The 21499-nt window shown below is 38.3% G+C and overlaps 1 protein-coding gene across 2 annotated transcripts in view; it reads right to left on the bottom strand.

Annotated features, from left to right (window-relative positions):
- Positions 1–21499, bottom strand: part of DDX46 (DEAD-box helicase 46) — a 36980-nt gene that overhangs the window by 5466 nt on the left and 10015 nt on the right. The window contains exons 5-19 of one of the 2 annotated variants that reach the window (XM_048860442.2): positions 21301–21466; positions 20163–20314; positions 19728–19841; positions 18188–18353; positions 17558–17678; positions 17019–17194; positions 15858–15979; positions 14854–14932; positions 12791–12873; positions 11217–11381; positions 6566–6728; positions 5712–5905; positions 3205–3342; positions 2417–2566; positions 1273–1446 (exon numbers count right to left, since the gene is read on the bottom strand). In XM_048860442.2, the coding sequence (XP_048716399.1) occupies positions 1273–1446; positions 2417–2566; positions 3205–3342; positions 5712–5905; positions 6566–6728; positions 11217–11381; positions 12791–12873; positions 14854–14932; positions 15858–15979; positions 17019–17194; positions 17558–17678; positions 18188–18353; positions 19728–19841; positions 20163–20314; positions 21301–21466 (2163 nt within the window). Of the gene's footprint in view, positions 1–1248; positions 1447–2416; positions 2567–3204; positions 3343–5711; positions 5906–6565; positions 6729–11216; positions 11382–12790; positions 12874–14853; positions 14933–15857; positions 15980–17018; positions 17195–17557; positions 17679–18187; positions 18354–19727; positions 19842–20162; positions 20315–21300; positions 21467–21499 lie in introns of both variants that reach the window. The other variant, XM_048860441.2, reaches the window with a different exon arrangement.

The following is a 21499-nucleotide window of genomic DNA, read 5'->3' on the forward strand; positions in this document are numbered from 1 at the left end:
CCAGACTGCCGTCAGCAAAACAAAACGTAATTTTACGTCATCCCATACACTTCTAGTCCAATTACCAAGCTAGGAAAAGGAGCATACACTCCTTCCTGTGATAGAAATCAAAACTCGGCAGTGCACAAGGACTGCTTTGACAATATACTCTGTTCTTTAGTTCAGTGGGTCTCAACCTTTCCAGGCGATTGTACCCCTTTCAGGAGTCTGATTTGTCTTGCATACCCACAAGTTTCACTTCACTTAAAAACTACTTGTTTACCAAAATCAGACACAGAAATAAAAAAATGCCACAGCACACTTACTGAAAACCTGCTTGCTTTCTCGTTTTTACCATATAATTATAACATAAATCAATTGGAATATAAATATTGTACTTACATTTCAGTGTATAGTTTATAGAGCAGTATAAACAAGTCATTTTCTGTATGAAATTTTAGTTTGTACTGACTTCACTAGTGTTTTTATGTAGCCTGTTGTAAAACTAGACAAATATCTAGATGAGCTGATGTAACCCCGGGAAGACCTCTGCGTACCCCCAGGAGTAGGTGTACCCCTGGTCGAGAACCACTACTTTAGTTCATCCAAGACATTATACATTGTGAACTGAAATCCCTCAACACTAAACAAGAAGCTATCTTATACATAATAACTTTCACAGCAATATATTCTAAAAAGCTTAAACTTTCAGATGAACATTATTAATGCTTTATAACAGGAGTGAGTTGACTGCTGTTAACTAGGAAGTTAGATTTGGATTAAAATTTCCTCTTCCTCTTTAGTTCCCCCCCCCTAAGAATCAAAGGTTCATGGTGACTATGTTGATTCCAAAGGTGGAAACTTCAAAAACTAACAACCCATCTTCTGCAAAATGCTACTAAAGTTCATATACATTTTAAATTAAATTACAGAGTTCTACAACCATGAGAAAACGTATTGTATATTACATACTTCAACAGACAGATATTTTGTAATTATAATAATTTTAACAAATCCGTTAGTCACTACTGGTAAAATTAGCTATAATTAACCCTTTGTGTCAAAGCAGATCAGGGGTTCCAGTTTTTGTGCTAATGCATTTTGTCACATCAAAAAGGTTACAAAACAGATAGTCAAAAGACTCATATGATTTACCATTAAGTACCGAATAAGAAAGCTAAATAGAACAATACGTTAACATGGCTGTAAAACAAAAATACATTCTATTAAACATTTAGTAAAAAATTGTTGCTTGGTAGAGAGGGTGACCTTAAAGTGAAAAGGGACCAATACTTGTGCCTCTGCTCCAAGATTCTTCTGAGCATTAATTCTTAAAGCTAGTCTTTTGGCAATTTCCAGTTTTTCTGCATTACCAGCTGTTGGTGTAGGAACATTAGATGTTCCCGGTGCTGCCATGTCTTTCACTCTTTTTTTTGAATTGAACATGCTCTCAATTTGTTCATCAATCTAAAGAATAGAACAAGGATATCAGTACATTCAGCATTATGCAATTCTTGTCCACATATGGTAAGAAAACATCCGTGTACATTTGCTTTATTTTTCAAAAAATGAATTTTGAATCTTGCAACAATAAACGTTGACAGAGCCTGCACAAAACTACAGTGCTACAGTGAGGAAGGATGATCTTTTGGTCAGGAAACAGACTGGGCATCAGGAGACTGGATGTCTATTTCTGGCCGTGCCACAGATTTACTTTCTACCTTTAACAAGGGATTTATACCGAGTCCATCAGTTTCACACTAATTAAGGTTAAGCACTTTGAGATTCTCACATAGGAAGTGCCATTTAAGTGCAAACTGATGCACCAAGTTCTGTACACAAATCTCACCCTTCAGCTGCGGGAGACAGAGGAGGGCAGCGTTCACATTGTGAAGGCTACAGAGCTGGTTTGTGAGGGAGGATTTCCAGCAGTTCTTCTACAGCCTTTGTACCAGTAGTCAGAGTAATTTTCCAGATCATGGAAAAGGTAGCAAATATTAAGGAAAGGTACCTAATATGGATTTAGAAATGGGAAAAGCTGCTATATATTTCTTTCCATCACTATACTACAAGACTATTGTGAATGAGTGTGACTATTTTATTTTGTGCAAGATGATTAACTTTGCAAAGGTGAAAAACTGCTTGTGCCCTTTTGAATGGAATAATAGCCATATTTATCTTATTTATAAAATACCAGTAAGTGACAAATGGCAGATTTTTAACTCCTTATGAGGTCTATGCACTCATACATTACATACAGATTTACACACAAGAGGTATCTAGTAAGTTAGAGGGGTGTGTGGAATAGCAGAAATCCATGCATTCTGCAATTTATTACAGTTGTACCTGTATGGGTTATTTTAGTGAATACAGTGAAATCCCTTAAAAAAAAACAAACCAAAAAAAACAAACACTTTTTCCCCCCCTTAATGCTTACATCAAGAGCAGTATCCTCATCATCTGAATCCTGCAGGCCAAGAGCAGCTTTTTGTAGTTTCTTTCGCTCATTAGCCAAAGCGTGTTCTGTTTCATCAAACTTGAATCCTTTGCCAGAGAATCCGCTGCTCTTTTTAATAATTTTCCCCTCCTATAAACAGGAATGTTTATTTTAAAAAGTCACTTCAAACACTAAAAGTTTTAAAAGACACTTCCAGAACAATTGTGAATATAGACTATTTATCTAACTGATAATGATGTTAAATGAAAAAAAAAATCAAGACAAAATGAGGACATTTATCAGGCTTTTCAAACCTTGAAACAACTATTTTACAATGAAAAGTTTAACAGCTATTTTATATCAACTAAGTAGATGTAAACAAATCTTTTGAGTAATATAATTGTATAAACTGAAATATTCCCTGAGATAACAGAATTTTCTCTTTGGCAGACAAGAAACACATTATATTCAATTTTTGAACCATGTGCTCAAATAGTGTGATGGTGTGACCAATATAAATAAAATATAAACACTACAGCACCGTTGTTGTCTTTTATAGGATTTCTGAAAAAATAAGGTCTCAAGACAGCTCACATACACATCGTTATAACATCAAATTCACAAGAAGAGTCTTGAAAACACTTCAGACTCCAATCCTGCAAACATTTAACACCTTTTTGACCTCACATGAGTAGCCCCAATGAAGTTAGTGCGATTACTTAGGTGTGTAGAGTTATGTGCAAAGTAGCAAAACCACAAACACATGAAGAAAGAAAAAGGTTACTTACAGCCTTCTGTTGATCTTTGAAGTCACTCCAGAGCTTCTCCAGCTCCGCAGGAATTGGTTTCCCTGACAATTCCAAAGCCTTAATTATATCACCAGCATACCGTGCTTGATCTTCAGTAATGAAAGTGAATGCAAATCCCTATTGAATTTTAATAAACAACGTGAATTTAATCAGTATTAATAATCCATTAAGACCCATGACCTCTTTTTCTACTGAAGCATTGCAGCACAGGTAGTGCTGTTAAACTACATAAAAGTAAAACTGGATATTTTAATATGAACTTCCTTTTAAAGAGGAATATGAGCTAACTAGGGCTGTTGATCAATTGTGGTTAACTCACGTGATTAAAAAAATTAAATGCGATTAATCGCAGTTTTAATTACACTGTTAAATAGAATATCAATTGAAATGTATTAATATTTTGGATTCTTTTCCCTATATTTTCACATATATTCTATTCTGTAATTAAAACAAAAGTGGATATTATAAATATTTGCACTGTGAAAATGATACAACAGTATTTTTCAATTCACCTCCTACAAGTACTGTAGTGCAATCTCTTTGTGATGAAAGTGCAACTTACAAATATAGGTTTTTTTGTTCCCTAACTGTACTCAAAAACAAAACAATGTCCTACAAGTCCACTAAGTCCTATTTCTTCCTCAGCCAATCGCTAAGACAAACAAGTTTGCTTACATTTACAGGAGATAATGCTGCCCTCTTCTTATTTACAACGTCACCAGAAAGTGAAAAGTCATTTGCATGGCATTTTTGTAGCCATCATTGCAAGGTATTTACGTGTCAGATATGCTAAACATTTGTATGCCCCTTCATACTTTGGCCACCATTCCAGAGGATGCTTCCATGCTGATGACGCTCGTTTAAAAAATAAATGTGTTAATTAAATTTTAATGTTAATTAATGTGTTAATTAAATTTGTGACTGAACTCCTTGAAGGAGAACTGCATGTCCCCTGCTCTGTTTTACCCGCATTCGGCCATATATTTCCTGTTATAGCAGTCTCAGATGATGCCCCAGCACATGTTTAAGGTCAGGCTTGACAAAGCCCTGGCTGGGATGATTTAACTGGGAATTGGTCCTGCTTCGAGCAGGGGGTTGGACTAGATGACCTTCTGGGGTCCCTTCCAACCCTTATATTCTATGATTCTATGTTCATTTTAAGAACACTTTCACTGCAGACTTGACAAAATACAAAGAAGGTACCAATCTGAGATTTCTAAAGATAGCTACAGCACTCGACCCAAGGATAAAGAATCTGAAGTGCCTTCCAAAATATGAGAGGGATGAGGTGTGGAGCATGCTTTCAGAAGTCTTAAAAGAGCAACACTGATGCAGAAACTCCAGAATCCAAACCACCAAAAAAATCAACCTTCTGCTGGGGACATCTGACTCAGATAATGAAAATGAACATGCGTTGGTCCATAGTGCTTTGTTTTGTTATCGAGAAGAACTCATCAGCAGCATGGACGCATGTCCTCTGGAATGGTGGTTGAAGCATGAAGGAACATATGAAACTTTAGTGCATCTGGCACGTAAATATTTTGTGATTCAAGCTATAACAGTGCCATGCGAACGCCCGTTCCCACTTTCAGGTGACACTGTAAACAAGAAGCGAGCAGCATTATCTCCTGCAAATGTACACAAACTTGTCTGTCTGAGCGATTGGCTGAACAAGAAGTAGGACTGAGTGGCCTTACAGGCGCTAAAATTTTACAGTGTTTTATTGTTGAGTGCAGTTTTTTTTGTACATAATTCTACATTTGTAAGTTCAACTTTCATGATAAAGAGATTGCACTACAGTACTTGTATTAGGTGAATTGAAAAATACTATTTCTTTTGTTTATTTATGGTGCAAATACTTGTAATCAAAAATATAAAGGGAGCACTGTACACCTTGTATTCTGTGTTATTTGAAAACGCAGAAAACATCAACAAATATTTAAATAAATGGTATTCTATTATTGTTTAATCACGATTTTTTAATCGTACGATTGCTTGACAGCCCTAGAATTAACTCGTGTGCTTAGCATGTAAAGTGATACAATAATTCAACCATTCACAATGAAATCTAAAGCTTTTTATTTAAGTCTGGTCATGGTTGTAAGTTTGGAACATGAAATCTTCCGAGGTCACTCACGCACATTTCCAAGCATGAGCAGTATCAAATGTTCAGCAACAAGAGCCAAATTCATGGGGAAGCCTTACTCCAGTAAGCATTTCCTAAGTGCCACACAAATTTGGTTCAGAACAGGAAGCTGAGTTTTAAAATTTAGACCACTGCCTTACTCTTGATGTCTCTAAAAACCTCACAACGTTCATTATTTATTAATATTTGTATTACTGTAGTGCCTGGCCCTAGGATCCCTTCTCATTGAATACCAAAGAAACATTCTCTTCTCCCAATCCCTGTTTTGGATAACTATATTGAACAAACAGGGCAGGGTTCTAAACACAGTTAAGAAGAACAAATAATTACGTGTACATACTTTGTTGCCAGCTCGTCCAGTTCGGCCTGCTCTGTGCACATAATCCTCATAATGGTTGGGACAGCTGTAATTGACTACCAGCATTAGTTGCTTTACATCCAGGCCTCGTGCTGCTACAGATGTGGCCACAAGAAGTTTGCATACTCCGTTCTTAAAATCATTAATTATGCTGTCTCTGTCATATTGATCAATACCTGCAAGGAGCCACACAAAATAGTTCATTTTTAAACTCTGTGTGATTTAATTTCATGCATTTATTTTCTTTTGATTCAGAATAATAAAAAGCATCTTTACACAGGATCAGGGAACTTTCACCAATTATTTAAAATGCCAAAACCTAACACAAAATTCAATTAACTCCAGAACAATAAACCATTTCGTTTCTGCACTACAGTAGCTTGAGCAAAATTATTTATGCTCCACTCTGTGTTCTAGATTGATTTCTCTGCCATGCAGTAGTAATTTAAGAAAGTAGGTGATGGAAACCTAACAGCCAACAGTTTTGTGGACTCTGCAAAAACCCATTTCATACTCCCCCTACTGGTCTGCAATAGCAATGAACTACTACTGTTCTCAGAGATGTGTTACTGCCAGACCAGTTCATAATCCTGCTGCATAAAGAGAGATTTTGCCATGTTATGGCATTTTATAGGTTAAAAACACCATGTCAATTTCAGTTTCATTCAAACAGAGAAAAATATAGGTCTCTCAAATGAAAGACCACAGTGGCGAGGGAGAAAATATTCCAAGGTCTATAATGGTATTGTATGGAAAAAATTAAAACATTTCTTTAAAATTACCCAATCCTATTATTCTAGTTTAAAATAATGTAAGCCCTTAAGATTGCATACTACCTCCATGAAGTGACATGCAGGGATAAGAGGCTCTCATTAAATCTTTCAGCAACCCGTCAGCATGTTCCTGTTTATCGACAAATATGATGACTGATCCTTTCTCTTGATAATGTCCCAGAAGCTCAAGTAACTTCAAGAACTTGTTCTCTTCTTCTATCACGATCTGAAAAGCAAACAGAACAAACAAAGAGACGTTGCACCTTCCACTGGATTATGGGCATTACAAACTCTTAACTCCTTTTATTGGGCTTTGATTATATGAATACTGTGAACAGAAGCTGGATTTTCTTTGTGTTGCATCTACAGAGAGAAGTGGGAGTATTAAAGCGGACAGTGAGCTAAGCTGGTCAAAACCTAGTAAAGAAACTAGTGACATTACTATCCGCAAAGGGGAGGGGGGGGTGCACATGTGTTTGTTTATAGCAGAACAGCGTGGGGCATGGCTGGGGAAGCCTAGCTGAAGCAGGGTCAGGAGTCCCAGCTGGTGGTGGGTAGTAGGAGTGAGGGGCTCACCTAAGTGTGAAGCTCAGGCTACATAACCAAGGTAGTGTGCAGCCCTTCATTAAGCTGCTGGCTGTGATGTGTGTACACAGCAACACAGGGCAGGAGACAGAAAGGAGCAACTTCTTACATGTTTATGATTTCTAAAGGGATGAGTAGGGGAAGGGGAGCTGGAACTGTTGGTGGGGAGCTAGATGTTGTGGGGAATGGTGTGGTAGGTGGTGAAGACGGAAATAAAGACATGCCAGTAATAGAACAGTCAAGGTTTTTGGACATAACCCGTGGATGAAATTTCTCTCTTACCTGACCTGTTAAACAAAAAAATTACACATTGCAAACATTTCACAGCACCACCATTATCCCCATTTCCTTATAACAAAATGTACGGGAGGAGCACTTAGGAATCACGTAACAATCATGTGTCCTAGTGGAAAGACCACTGGATGGGGGCTTTCCCTAGCTCTGCCTGCTGGGTGACCTTGGGGAGTCACTTCACCTCTCTGTGACTCAGTTTTCCATCTGTAAAAGGGGAAAATGATGTAAAGTTCTTTGAGATCTACTGATGAACAGCACTGTATAAAAGGTAGGGGATGGTCACTGAAAACTTACATCAGCATAGCTACATCTCAATGGTGTGAAAACTCCACTCCTCTGTGAGACATAGCTATGCCAACCTAACCTCTGGTACGGGTAGCACTAGATTGATGAAAAAATACTGTCAATCTAGCTATCACCTCTCAGGAAAGTGGATTAACTATAGGAAGGGTTCTCCCATTGCTGTAGTTATTGTCTACAATGAAGACACATCCTAAGGCCACATCGACACTTACAAGTTTACAGTGGCATAGCTGTACCGCTGTAAGACTGCTCATGTAGTTGAGTTATGCCAACAGGAGAAAGCTCTCCCATTGACATAACAAAACAAGCAAAATGAGTGGTGGCAGCTATGTCACCAGGAGAGCGTCTCCCGATGACAATGCTGTGCACATGAGGACTTATTCCGGCAAATTTATGTCACTCAAGGGTTTTTTTTATTGTTTTTTTTTTTCCACACCCCTGAGCGACAAAAGTTTTGCCAACATAAGTGCTAGTGTAGACATGGGGTAAGAATATTACCTACTCACAGCAGCATATCAACTGTAAACGTAGTTGAGGACTAACTGACCATTAACTCCTACCAACAAACATTTTTCTTTCGGTTTAAAAAAAAACCTAGAAATTAAATGGCAAAATGCTTCATTAATGGAGAGTTACGGTTGTCTGGTGATAGATATTCTGGCAGGGCACAAGCTAAGTCAGCAAACTCAAACCAGGAAATATAGAGTTACGGTAAACATCCTGTGACGCATGGCCAGAAAGGGTTAAACATCCTGCAAAATAAAATAGCCCTCAAAAGACATGTGGGGAGATAATGCTTGTGTTTTTACATATGTCTGAGTAGGGTACACAGTGTAATCAACAGTCCCTATCTATGCTGTATTATGATAATTCAGAGATCAAAAGAACATCCTAGCATTTAAATAAATTGTAAAAACGGGACATCTTGGTATTCACCTCTCTTTGAAATATACTGTGAATGGTGGAGGAACAAGCAAATTGCCTTATGTTAATTCTATAGCTAAGTACTGGTGATGGACCACCTTCAAAGTCATCTTAATTACCTTTTGTTCCTGGAGAAACTCCCAACTTGTCAAAGAGGACATGAAATTGTATAAAAAAATCCTTGGGTCCTGATTCTGTCATCTCAGATCCGCTTAAGCTTCATCAGGGGAAGTTTGAGTCGCAAGACTGTGTTCCCAGTTATGCTGGTGCACCCTGAATATGATATTTGGACATTGGACTATAACCTATTAATTGAATTCTGAAGGAACTCTTTGCAACTACAAAGCTCACCAACTCTGCTATGAATCTAAACCTCAATTAACTGAACTCATGTCTGTATGCATATTGATCTTTTAACCATTCTCTCATTTTTTAATAAATTTTAATTTAATTAATAAGAATTGGCTGTAGTGTGTATTTGGGTAAGATCTGGAATATTCAATAACCTGGCAGGTAATGTGTCCGATCCTTTGGGATTGGTAGAACCTTTTCTTTTACATGATGAAATAAGATTTTCAGGAATCATCATATTTGACCTAGGTACCTGGATGGAGGCCTGAGGCTGGATCACTTTAAGGGAACTGTGTTGTTTGGACTTCTGAGTAACCAGTAAGGTAATAAAGAAGCTGTTTTATGCTAGCTTGGTAAAGCTAAGTACTGGAATATCCACCAGCTTTTGGGGATTTGTCTGCCCCATTCTTTGCAGTTCACTCTAATTGAGTGCCCACAGCTGGCCCCCACAGGGACTCCGGTCACACCCACTCAGCCTTAACTCTGCTCTCTGAGGAATGCCCCACAACACACACACTCTCCCCCCCCACCCCACCCCACCCCCCGTAATGGACAGGTACAAACTGCACGTCCCTTACACGGAGTCTATTCCACCGACAGACTACTACATTTGTAAAATTTAACAGCAACTTCAGACTCTTTTACAACTCCTTCACACTTGCACACAAGATACCACCTAAACCTATACTTTCCCCTACCTAATCATTAAATCCACAGACTGCTCTCCTATCCCATCTCCCTGTTGACAATACCCACAGCAAGAAGACCCCAGGGCCCGGTTACTGGCACAACCTACACAATTTCATATTGCAATGATGTAGACTGAAACCTCAAGGTACACATGCACCTCTTTCTTCTGATAGCACACAAGCTGCCCCAGTTTTTTCCTCCACTATTCAATACAGCTACACATAATGCAGGGATTGTAGCTGAAGGGCATGCTGACAATTCCCAGTGGCTATTGCTACCTCCAGGGGTGCAGAGCTAAGGCTAAGTGGGCATTTACCTTAACTCTATTTCCTGGTTTTCAGAGGTTTCAATTGTGCTGAGTTTGACGTTCTATCACTAGGCAATTTGAACTCTGCATTCACCAAGCTTTTTGCCATGTAACTGCATTAGTACTCACTAATATACCTTATACATTGCTACAGAAACGGTAATGTTCTAATGAAAAATGGCACATGAAAGAAGACACCACCGAGTAGCGCAGCAAAGCGACTATTTGGCAAGCCAAAATGACTACAAATATAACTTCATAGTTATCCATTGATTTGGGCTGCAATTATTCGGCAAGGCAATTGTTTTCACATTCAGAGAAAGTGGCCATCAGAGATAGGTCAGGATAATAAACATTTGATTTAAGCATTCCATTACAAACTTTTGAAAGCATAAAAACAAGAAAGGCCACAAATAAAACACACACTTTAACGTAGCAATTCCTTTTAAACCCCTTTAAGCAATACCTTTGTTTGAAGAAAAATACCATTATACTAGGATTTAACTGACAAACCATAAGATATTACCAGATCAGCAGGATGTTTGAAAATTTAAAGAAACAACTGCACCACCTGCTAAGACCAACAGTCTAAAAATTCACAAGGTAAGAAGCACTTGTACAATGAACAAACTGTGGAACATATACTTTTAAAAAACATTCTTCATTTCAGTTGTCATTTCTGAACTTCCATATAATCTAATGTCACATTAACTAGGATGGCAGCTCAGAAATGCCACTTCTTAACTGTAACTGACCATATACATTTAACGTTTTACCCACGGGAGGACTGCTTGCCTTGTGAGAACTTTCATGCTGCTGAGCTAGCCAAAATAGGTGCCGTTTTCTTTTAAGTAGTAGCAAACATTTCTGGAAACCTTCTGTATCTCCCACAACTCATTACACCAAACAAACAAGTTGTATCCCTTGGGCATACATGCAAGGGGGAAAATAATCTTATTTACTGACATAATTTTATCAATAATATGCTGTCCTTTCCAATCAATTCCAAGGTAAGTCAAGTAAAACCGATTACTTTTTCAAGTCAGTGTCTCAGATCATTGTTAACAAATTATTTACTACTTCATTGAGTGAAAGTATTAGAAGGTATTTTTAATGGTTTAAGCCCATAAAAATATCCAGAAGTAAAATAGCCTTTAATATATGATTTTGCATTCAGTATTAAATATGAATGTCTTATCAGAAATGTCTTATCACTAATGAAACAAAAAGATAAAAAAGATGCAGCCATGCAACACTCACCACTTCTTGTTCCACATCAGAACAGACAACACTCCTGCCCCCAACTTGTACCTCAATTGGCTTATTCAGAATTCGGCGAGCTAATGCCTCCATAGCTCTGGGGAAGGTGGCAGAGAACATGACTGTCTGACGATCAGGTCTGATGTTGTCTACAATGCGCATGACCTGGTTGAAGAGTAAAATTACAATTAATACCAAAAAGTGTTCTACACAAGACGGAATGGACTTCACAAGACTTCACGCTTGCCTGTCAGTTTAAAAACTAAGGAATAATGGCTTTGCACGGAATATAAATATAATTTTGCAAGTTTTATCTTCTGGAGTCTGTGTATGCTCACTGGAAAAGCAGCAGAACCACTACAGAAAAGGGTGGGATGTTGTTGTGCTGCTTTGAGGCACAACACAAACCTCACAGTCCAGGGGAACAAGGGTGGTGGCCTTCCCAACTCTGGAGGAATAAATGTCCCTTGGCATAACCTAGAAGCCTCAAGCTGCCTGTGAATGGGGGCCTCACCACCGAGATTCACTGTATTGCTATAGTCCTGTCATTTCCAGGGCTTATACAAGGAGATAATGGAGCCTCTAAGGCAGCGGGCAACAGCCTTACAAAATGCCTGCTCTGAGGGAACAATCCCCAGCCAGCTATGGGGCTCCAGAGGGGTTCAACAGCCCATTCCAGGTCTCTAAATCAACAAATATATAGAAATATATTTATTGGGGGAAAACCACACATGCTTTCTGACATAGACAAGAGGTTACTGGGTAACCCTAAAGTATGCCATGATTAAGGCTATGATTTAGTCATGGGTATTTTAAGTAAAAGTCATGGACAGGTCACAGGCAACAAACAAAAATTCACAGCCTGTGACCTGTCCATGACTTTTACTAAAAATACCCTTGACTGAATCTTGGGGAAGGGGAGGCAGGCGCTGTTCACAGGTAGGGGGCGGGGCCAGCAGCAGTACCATCTGCCAGAGGCCAACAAACACCGGCTGCTCCGGCCACCCCCAAGACCACTGCTCAGGCGGTCCCTGGGCCAGCTGCACTGGCCGCTGCTCAGGCAGTCCCCGGGGCCAGCTGCCCGGAGCTAGCTGCCAGAGAAGCAGCCAGCACAGCTGGCCCCAGGGCTGCTCCAGCAGCAGCCGGTGTGACTGTTTCTGGGCACGCCTAAGCAGCTGGCTCCAGAGCCATCTGCTTTGGCAGCCCCGGAGTCATCCACACCGGCCGCTACAGAAATCATGGAGGTTGATGAAAGTCATGGAATCCATGACTTCTGCAACCTCTGTGACAGACACGGAGCCCTAACCATGATCAAAGCAAAAACTCAGTCAGCTTACAAACTGCCACCCAAAACCAGCACGCCTTGCTGACCGGGGCTGGTAGTCTCATCATATGACAGCATTGATAATATGTAGGTTTAATCGAATTAGTTCTCCCCCTCTTTACCTGTGCCCAGCCAAATCCTTTAAGAAAGAACAATGTGCTGAAGCCTAGTATGTCCTAAAGTCACTTCCATTGCCATCTCTCCTTCACCACTACAGTCAAAACTTAAAATCCACTGTGCCATTCATTACCTGAGGTTCAAAACCCATGTCAAACATTCGGTCTGCTTCATCCAGTACAACATATGTAACTCTGCGAAGGTTTGTCACCCGACCTGTGAAAAAGGAGAGAGAAAAAAAGAGGAATCAATATCATACAGAACTCTCTTTCCCCTCAGGAGTAATTTTACATAAAATGTTAAGTATTCTGACTAGCTTCTAACAAACAAAGTAAATTAGGGTGGGTTTTTTTGTTTTAAGGAATTCAGCATATGTGTTTTAAATTTCTTGTTCTAACGACATATACATTCTGGCAAATGTGTAAGGATGCACAAGGCCCTTTATTTTGTCAAACTCTTCTTGTGCGTACCATCATAGGGCCAGAAGAACCTGTAAAATTCAGAAAACAGCCCTCGCCAAAACACATCATAAAACTAAGACTGAGATGAAGCAACGAGCCACATCAGCCATTATCTGACAGCGCCACCTAGGAAAAAACATATTAGAGATTACAGCGCATGTGTGGAAGGCAAAGTTCCAGTTCTAACTGATGAAGCCTCACAAAATTTCCCTCTATATTATACTCTGCAATGCCTCATTGGATTTAGAAATAATGATTTGAGGATAGTAGTAATTAATTGCTAATAGAATAATAAAGTGTAACCAACATTTTACTAACAAACATATGCATATTAAAACCTGTCTATTAAACCCGCCAAGATAAAAAGTAACAAGAACCCCAGTCTTTGGTACAAGTGAAATCAAAGCAAGCAAAAAGTTGTACATCTGTACAAATATCTCATTTTGAAATGGTCATGGATAAACAAGTTACTAGCCTTCCCAAGCAGCAGAAAAAGGCACCCCTTAAAGAGTGAATATAAAAACACTGAGAGGTGGAGAAAAAAAAAAAAGTGAATTAAATAACATTATCTTTAAAAGATGTTGACAGAAGAATACATTGGATTTCAAGCAATAATAGTGATAAAAAATATTTCTTAAAAATCTACATATTTAACATGTTAATATTTGCATCCCCAAATAATAACTCTGCAAAATTATTTGGGAACAGCATTAATGTACCTACCTTTGACGGTTTAAGTCTTGGAAGCCCAGTTCTATAAGTCTTGAAGGAACTTTTTCCACAGAAGTTAAATAATGTCAACAGTTTATTAGTGGTTTGATGTGGAATATTTTAATAATCAAACGTTGTCTAACAAGCATGCAATGATTACAGTAAACCAAAGCCTCTTAAAGCTGCAGTATCTCATTTTAACCTACCCAGGTATTTGATCTGGGAAGACACTAGTTTTAATTTTTTAAACATTTTAAATAGAAGGTCATTCAGGTAACAATTTTTGGTTTTTAGCAACAGATAAAGGCAAAGTCTTCTGTACAGCTAAGTCTCTTTTATGCAAAAGTGAACGGCTGTTAAATTGTGCTAATGCTGAAGATCAGTTATTGGGCAATGGAAAGTCAAAATAAGCAAGCATTACATAAATAAGCCTTCCTTTATCTACAGGCTTGTCTACATGGCAAGTTAATCCGCAGCAAGCTCGGTTGTGAATCCACAGCACACCAGCTTGCTGAACAGTAACATTCCCTATGAGTACTGCTACAGCACACCGAAAATGAGAGCAGCTTGACTCACTGGTACTTGAAAGCATAGAAAGCCTTTAGGATTTTCAGTGAGCGACAGCAGTGCCGCATGGGACATTACGGCACAGCAAGTTGGTGAGGTGTAGATTCACAATCTAGCTTGCTGCAAAGTAACTTGCCATGTAGACAAGCCCTAAACCACCTAAGAGTACCAGAAATCTGGAGTACAGAGTTATAAACTGACTGCACATATAAACTCTTAGAAATTCTTCAAGCATGTTACAATGCCTGTCCTTCAAAAATGAAGCTAATAATTGAACAGAGCCATTTTCATTGCTGTACTTTCTGAAATGCCACAAATAGATATCACAGCTTCAAGAGATGTAAATAAAAACCAGAAGACATTTTATAAAAAAACAACATGATTTCCTGAATTTGTTAATTAGAATTACAAAATAAATATATAAAAATCTCTCTAAAGGAATGAAGTTTCTACTCACCATTATTAGCTGCTAACATATCAATCATACGTCCAGGTGTGCAAACAATAATTTCAGCACCTCTTTTTAGTTCAGCAATCTGATTTTAAAAACAATAAATTAAATTTAACAAACCATTTGAAGTTTTTATGGATTGAATGATTTATGTAATTTTTTTCATTCACTGTGATTAACCATTCATGTTTAACTATAAGTTACAACAACATTGGTAGAATACTGATTATTTATTTCAAGATTTTGTTTGGCAATTTCCTTAGTGTTTGGAAATTACTTTTTAAAAAACAATAATTTATGAAGACCTGGAGTTGCTACAATCTGGAGCAGAGCACACGAAAGGGCTAGGATTCCTACATAACTTAGCGTTCGTCTGTATATTATAACAAACCCTACATATTATGGCAATTCCTGTAGGGATCTTAAAATATCTCTACAGCTGTGAATATATTAAGTTCTATCACATATGGTTATGGAATTTATAAATTCTGTCGTTTCCATTGGTTAATAAACACTGCATAACTTCAAAGTTAATCCATCAAGCTTTATGAAAATAGTCAAAAAGCATTACTCGTTAAAGAGAAATCAAACTAAAAGAGTTCCTCGGCCTTCTTTTTTGAGATAGGAGATATCAAAAAAGTTAAACTTTTTGGAAACAGGAAATCCTTATTTCAAACTATCATATCCCACAAAAGCTTTGCTTAATTACCACCAAACTATATTAAAAAAAATATTGTCAGACATATGGGCCATACATGAGAAACTTCAAACAGATTGACTGACTTCTGACAACATATGCTTGCGTGCACGTGCAAAGGTGGTAGTGAGGGGAAGTCAAAAGCAGGCATTTAAAAGAAACCTAATTGCTACCAAATCTCCAACACATAGAGAAAAGCAAAAATGAGAGTTCAGAACTAATATTGGATTTATGGGAAAACACCCACCGAGCAAGGCTGGTAAATGACAGATGTTCTGTGATTTCTGATAAACAAAATATGCTTTAAGTGTACCTGTTCACTGATTCCTGTTCCTCCATAGACACAGACAACTCTAAACCCAAGTGTCTTTGAGAACTTCTTACATTCCTTGGTAATTTGTAAAGCCAACTCTCGAGTCGGAGTCATGATGACAGCTAAAAAACAAAGATATTAAAACAGTAACCACAAAAAATTTAGGAGACGCTGATCCTTTACATGGCAAAAATCGAACCTTTATGGTGAAGTTTAAACCATCTCTTTTAGACTAACAAAACTGTACTGTATAAATTATTATCTGTTCATTTAAAAAACATTATTTCAAGAGATCTACAGTAGCTGAGGCTGCCCTGGAACTAAAAAATAAACTTGACCATAGTTCCAACACCACCCTGAAAGTAGAATAAAAGTTAAATTCCTCCTTTCAAGTATATGGAAATGTGTAGTTGAGTGGAAATGCAAATGTTCCCAAGTACAAACCATACAGCAAAATACATTTTTGTGACTCATTGTGTTGGCAGAACCTTCAGTGCTCACTTTAAGAAAAAAGCCTCTCAGGGTTGACTACAGTCATGAAATACATGTTCCTCCAACACGCCAAGAGAGGAACTGAAGGCCCCTCTGCAAATCTTATAGAAGCATATAAAGAAATATCTGACAAAACAAATTGAGAATTCTGTACTTCAGGTCTTAAAATGAGTAAGAGGACTTACACTGACTGTTAAAATCACGCATCAGCCCTGTGCCAATTTCCAATGAAAAAATCAAAGGGTGCAAACTTCCCTTTCATTCTTCCTAACAAGTAGTTCTATATAAAGAGATATAGTAAGCAAAAAAAAATCCCTCAATGTACATGAAACAGATGTACAATTAATCTATTTGCCGAATCAGAGCTTAAAAACAGAGCTGTGCCAGAAGAAATGTTTGTGGTAGGTTCTGTGGCATCATCCCAGAGCTCATTCTACCTTCTGGCAAGGGGAGATCAGCCCCAAAGTTACACACTGATAGAGGGAATTTATACCACGCACAGAGTTCTATCATCACGATATATCCTAGCCACAACTAGTGCATTTAAACATAGTTCACTAGAAAAATCAAAATCAACACAGATGTTTAAATTATGGTATCCAAGACTTTGAAATTTATCCCCCCCCCTTTTTTTTTAATCTGTCAATATCTGAAAACAAAGATTTGTACCTATTGGACCTTCTCCTTCTTCTAATGACCTCTGATCCATGATGTGTCTGAACATAGGCAACAGAAATGCAATGGTCTTTCCACTTCCTGTTTTAGCAATGCCAATCAAGTCACGTCCACTCATAATTGCTGGTATAGCCTGAGTTTGGATGGGAGTGGGCTTTTCATAGCCATGTCTCAAAGAAAGAAAAACAAGTACTGTCAGGAGCCAAAAAGGATTTCTCATAAATTGGACATAATCCTGATGAAAAGATTTACATATTCTACTTGAGTGGAAGCTTTAGTTCCATGCAAAAATACAGCACAACAAATACAGAGTGGAGAAATGTGTGTTATGTAATTAGTGGGGAAGAATAGTTTATAATTGCCCAGAAGAGCAATCCTGAGTGAACACCTTAATCTAGATAGTTGGTATACATAGCACCATACAATGAGAATATGTAAAACAAATAAGTACCTGGCCTGAACACTCCACAGTCTAACACCACAAGGACACAATGGAAACAACTGATATTTTGGTTCATAAACTGTTCACTTACTTCTTAAGTGAACTAAGAATCTTCATGGAAATACCACACTGTACCCAGGTTTTGATTGGCTTCGGGCAGCCTTTTCCCTTGACTACAATTCCCTCCATTTCCAGCCTGTATACATTTACCTCTGAAAAAACACACTATGGATTAATACACAATCAATCAAACTTCAAGTGTTTCTCTGCTTTCTTATTCAAAGTCTACTTGAAATGTACTGTCTCCGAACATGATGCAACAGATTTTAGCTAGCTACAGACACAGATGCTGAGTATGTAGAAAGTGTAGTGAAAAACTTTCAGTGAGCAGGTCACAAGTATAACTAAATGGAAAGTAACAGTACATCAATAATACTCACTGATGGGGTGATTCAATCTCCCTCCCCCACCTCCAGCCTGTCAAGTTGCACCAAGAAAATTCCCTTGCACGCTTCAATTCCCCTCTGTAACTAATAGGGTTGCTGCTTTATGTCAATGACTCAACTTATATGTACATCCCTTTTCGATGGTCCACAGAATTCTGGCTTTATGTCCAAAGGATAAGACCTAAAGAACTCACTGGTGTCGTGCATATCTAAATTTGACAGACATTATCTTCCATTAAAACTACCCTACAAAATTAATTTTTATTTGCCATTACCATCTAGGGTCATTTTAGCCAACTCTGGAACTTCAACATAGAAGTTTTTCCTGAAGGGCTCATATTCTATCTTTCCATGATCCACTGGTTCCAACAGCTTCCTCTGTTTGGTCTGATAGCCTGTCAGGGCAGTCTGAAGATCAACTTCCTCCTCTTCTGACGAATACTGTACAGATAATAAATGAAAAATATATTCAGTGACAAAAACCCTCTTCAAAGGTTTGATTTTTCACTGACATAGTAATGGAACATTATTGAGTGGGGACATTTATCTCTTCCTATACTGCACCAAAACCATCTATGAGAGGGAGAATTACTTTAAGCTTCAAGGATCTCCCTAGTTTTACATACATTCATTCTTTTGGGAACTTCCCCTCTCACCACTCCCCACCTTTTCTCCAGCTCCCACATTGTTTTCACCAATCTTAACTGACATCTGGAGAGCACTTGCCATCTAGAACTAGTCAACAGTGATTCAGGAAAAAAAGAAGATTCTCATGCAATGGAACTTATCCAGCCTATTCAATTGCCAGTGCAGAGCGGAGAGATTTAAAACCTATTTAAGGCCTAAAAACCACAGCACCTTATATGATAATCGCTTGATATCCCTTTTCTCTTGAGTGTTATGTGAGTAGTTTGGACACAGGACGAATTGCTCTGATAAGCTTGGACCCAATAATTGTGCAGGGAGGCTATGCAAGCCCCCCTGCAGAGTATCAACATTGCATATTTATTACATACAGCCAGTGTAAGACAAGTTTATTAGTTGAGTTTGGAGTGCTACCTAATAGTTAGAAGCACACGACTGGGAGTCAGAAGACAGGCATTGTATTCCTGTCTTTGCCACACTTGCTGTGTGACTTTGGGCAAAAAATCAAACCTCTTTGCTCCTGTTTCTCAATTTGTAAAAGGAAAATATCTACCTCCCTGGGAGCAGAGATACTTAACTCATTAATATTTGTGAAGTATTTTGAGATCCTCAAATTAAAGGCACTTTAAAAGTGTGAAGATAATTTAACTATAAACGTAAGACCCAGATTTTTATAATTAAACATATGCAAATGGACATGTAACTATTGTGACTGAATATGTGGGCTCAGTAGCTACATACATAAATGACCACTTAGATGTTCAACTGGTCATTCACATGCAAAACTGCCATGACTGAATACATAATTTCAATAACTGTATATAAATTGTATGTGCACCAAGTTTAGACATCCACACATCAACTCAATTATATTAAGACGTTATCAACCTAAACAACTTGATCCATTAATTTAGCTTTCATTAATACCATGTTGTCCTTACACAAAACCATGCGAGCTGCGGTGTTTTTTAAATTAATCTGTGTCAGCTCTATTTTGGCCATGATTCAACAACATACATAAGCAAATGCCAAACATTTAGCATGTAAGTAGTACCACTGAAGCCAACAGGGCTACTTGTGCGCTTTAGTACTTTGCTGAATCATGGCCTCTTTTTGCAAGAAAAACGAACAGCCCATTTCCACAATAAACACCTAAGACTTTTCAGTTACCTCCATTGCATCTTGGTCATTCTCCATGAGCTCCCCTTTCTTCTTTTCTGATTCCGCAGCTGCCTTTTTGGTTGTCACCACGGTTACTACTTTGGTAACAGTCGGCCCAGATTTCTAATAAAACAGTTAAGGAAAACCATTATACTACCACAGAGAGCATGGAAACGCACTATGCAGAATGTACAAATTCTGTATACTCCTGAGCACAGTATAGTGGCTTTGCTCCCACTTCCTGAGATGAGATTTCCTCAGGGTTAATATCAAACAGCTGATTTGGGGAGATAAAAGGTTACGGACAGGTAGGCATTACATGTAGTCTAACCTCTTGTCTGTTTGCATCATTTCCCTCTTAAAATGTGTTCTTCAATATCATTTTTCCTATATTAAAATGCTAACACTACTTAAAAAAAGATAAAGACAAGCTTAATTTTTTACCTTTTCACTCCCACCTCCACCTTTCACACTTCTCATATTAAACTTCTTGACCTCTTCTTTAACTTCTTCCATATAAGCATCCAGTGGATCTAATTCTTCATCTTCAATCTCCTCTGCTTCTTTTTCCCCTTCTGCAGTCTCCTCCTCGTCATCTAGTAGGACAGAGAAATATTTTTGTTTAAATGAAAAACATTTGCGCTTATGAATTCCAAAATCCTTATTTTTTCCTGCATTTCGTACAATGCAGTTGTACAGAACCCTGAAAAATGTTTATAAAGCGCATACAAATGGGGGTGGAGGGGACGACACTACTGTAAACTTACAGAACAAAGGTGAAGAACACCATGAGAATAGAAGTACACCCTCTCTACAGGGGTAGAGCCAGCCACGGGGGAAGAAGAGTATCTTGGAGCAGAAGGGATGGGAATCTTCTTATGTTGTCTAAGGGTTTAGTCACCAGTCAGAGAAACCATGGAATCAAAGGCCACCCTTCCCCATTGATACCACATGGGCACTTTCCCTTCCCCTTGGAAGCGGAATGTTCCCTGAAAGAAGACAGACTCAGTCTGGAGACGCCAGGGGAGCCAGCATGCTCCCGCAGCCTGCAGGAGCTCCTCTAATGCCAGGAGTGGTCATTTTAAAAGACTCCTCCTCTCTTGGGGAGATGTCAGGATGGAGATTCTCCACAAGGGTTGTGAGGAACTGGCTGTATTGAGAGAGGTCATCAATAAATGGGCAATTTAGCTAGGATTTTAGTGGGTTCAAAATAGCAGTTACGGGTTCCCAGAAAAGCACTGGGTCCACAAAAACGTCCAAAGCCTAGGTGAGAATTTTTTAAAAACTGGGAATGAAGTAAGAGGGAGAAGAAAAGAGTGTTAACATATGTTGATAAACTACCATTATGTCCCCATAACTGACCTGAATAACTGCACATTATTGCTCTATCATTTGTCCTCTCTTTCTCCTAATACCCCACCAGCTGTTTGGGACCATGAAGAAGTCTAGATTTCATCATTTTACATTTCATTGAAAAATAACTGAAGTTTTAAAATCAAATATGGTAATTAAAAGCTGGGTTTATAACTACAAAATGAAGCAATTATCTGTTAATTGTTATATAAAAATATTAAGGAAATACCATCATCATCTTCTAAGCTCCATTTTTTCCCTTGTTTCATCTCTTCAATTTCTTTTTTCAGTTCTCCTATGTTTTCCATAGCCTTCTTGCGCTGTTCTTCCCTCCATTTCTCCACTCTCTCTTTTCGTTTTCTCATTTCCTCCTCAAGTTTGTTCTGATCAAAGTTCTATGAGAACAAACAACCAAACTAAAAAGTTAT

Source organism: Caretta caretta, chromosome 8, assembly GCF_965140235.1.
Source record: "Caretta caretta isolate rCarCar2 chromosome 8, rCarCar1.hap1, whole genome shotgun sequence".
Classification (NCBI taxonomy): Eukaryota; Metazoa; Chordata; order Testudines; family Cheloniidae; genus Caretta; species Caretta caretta.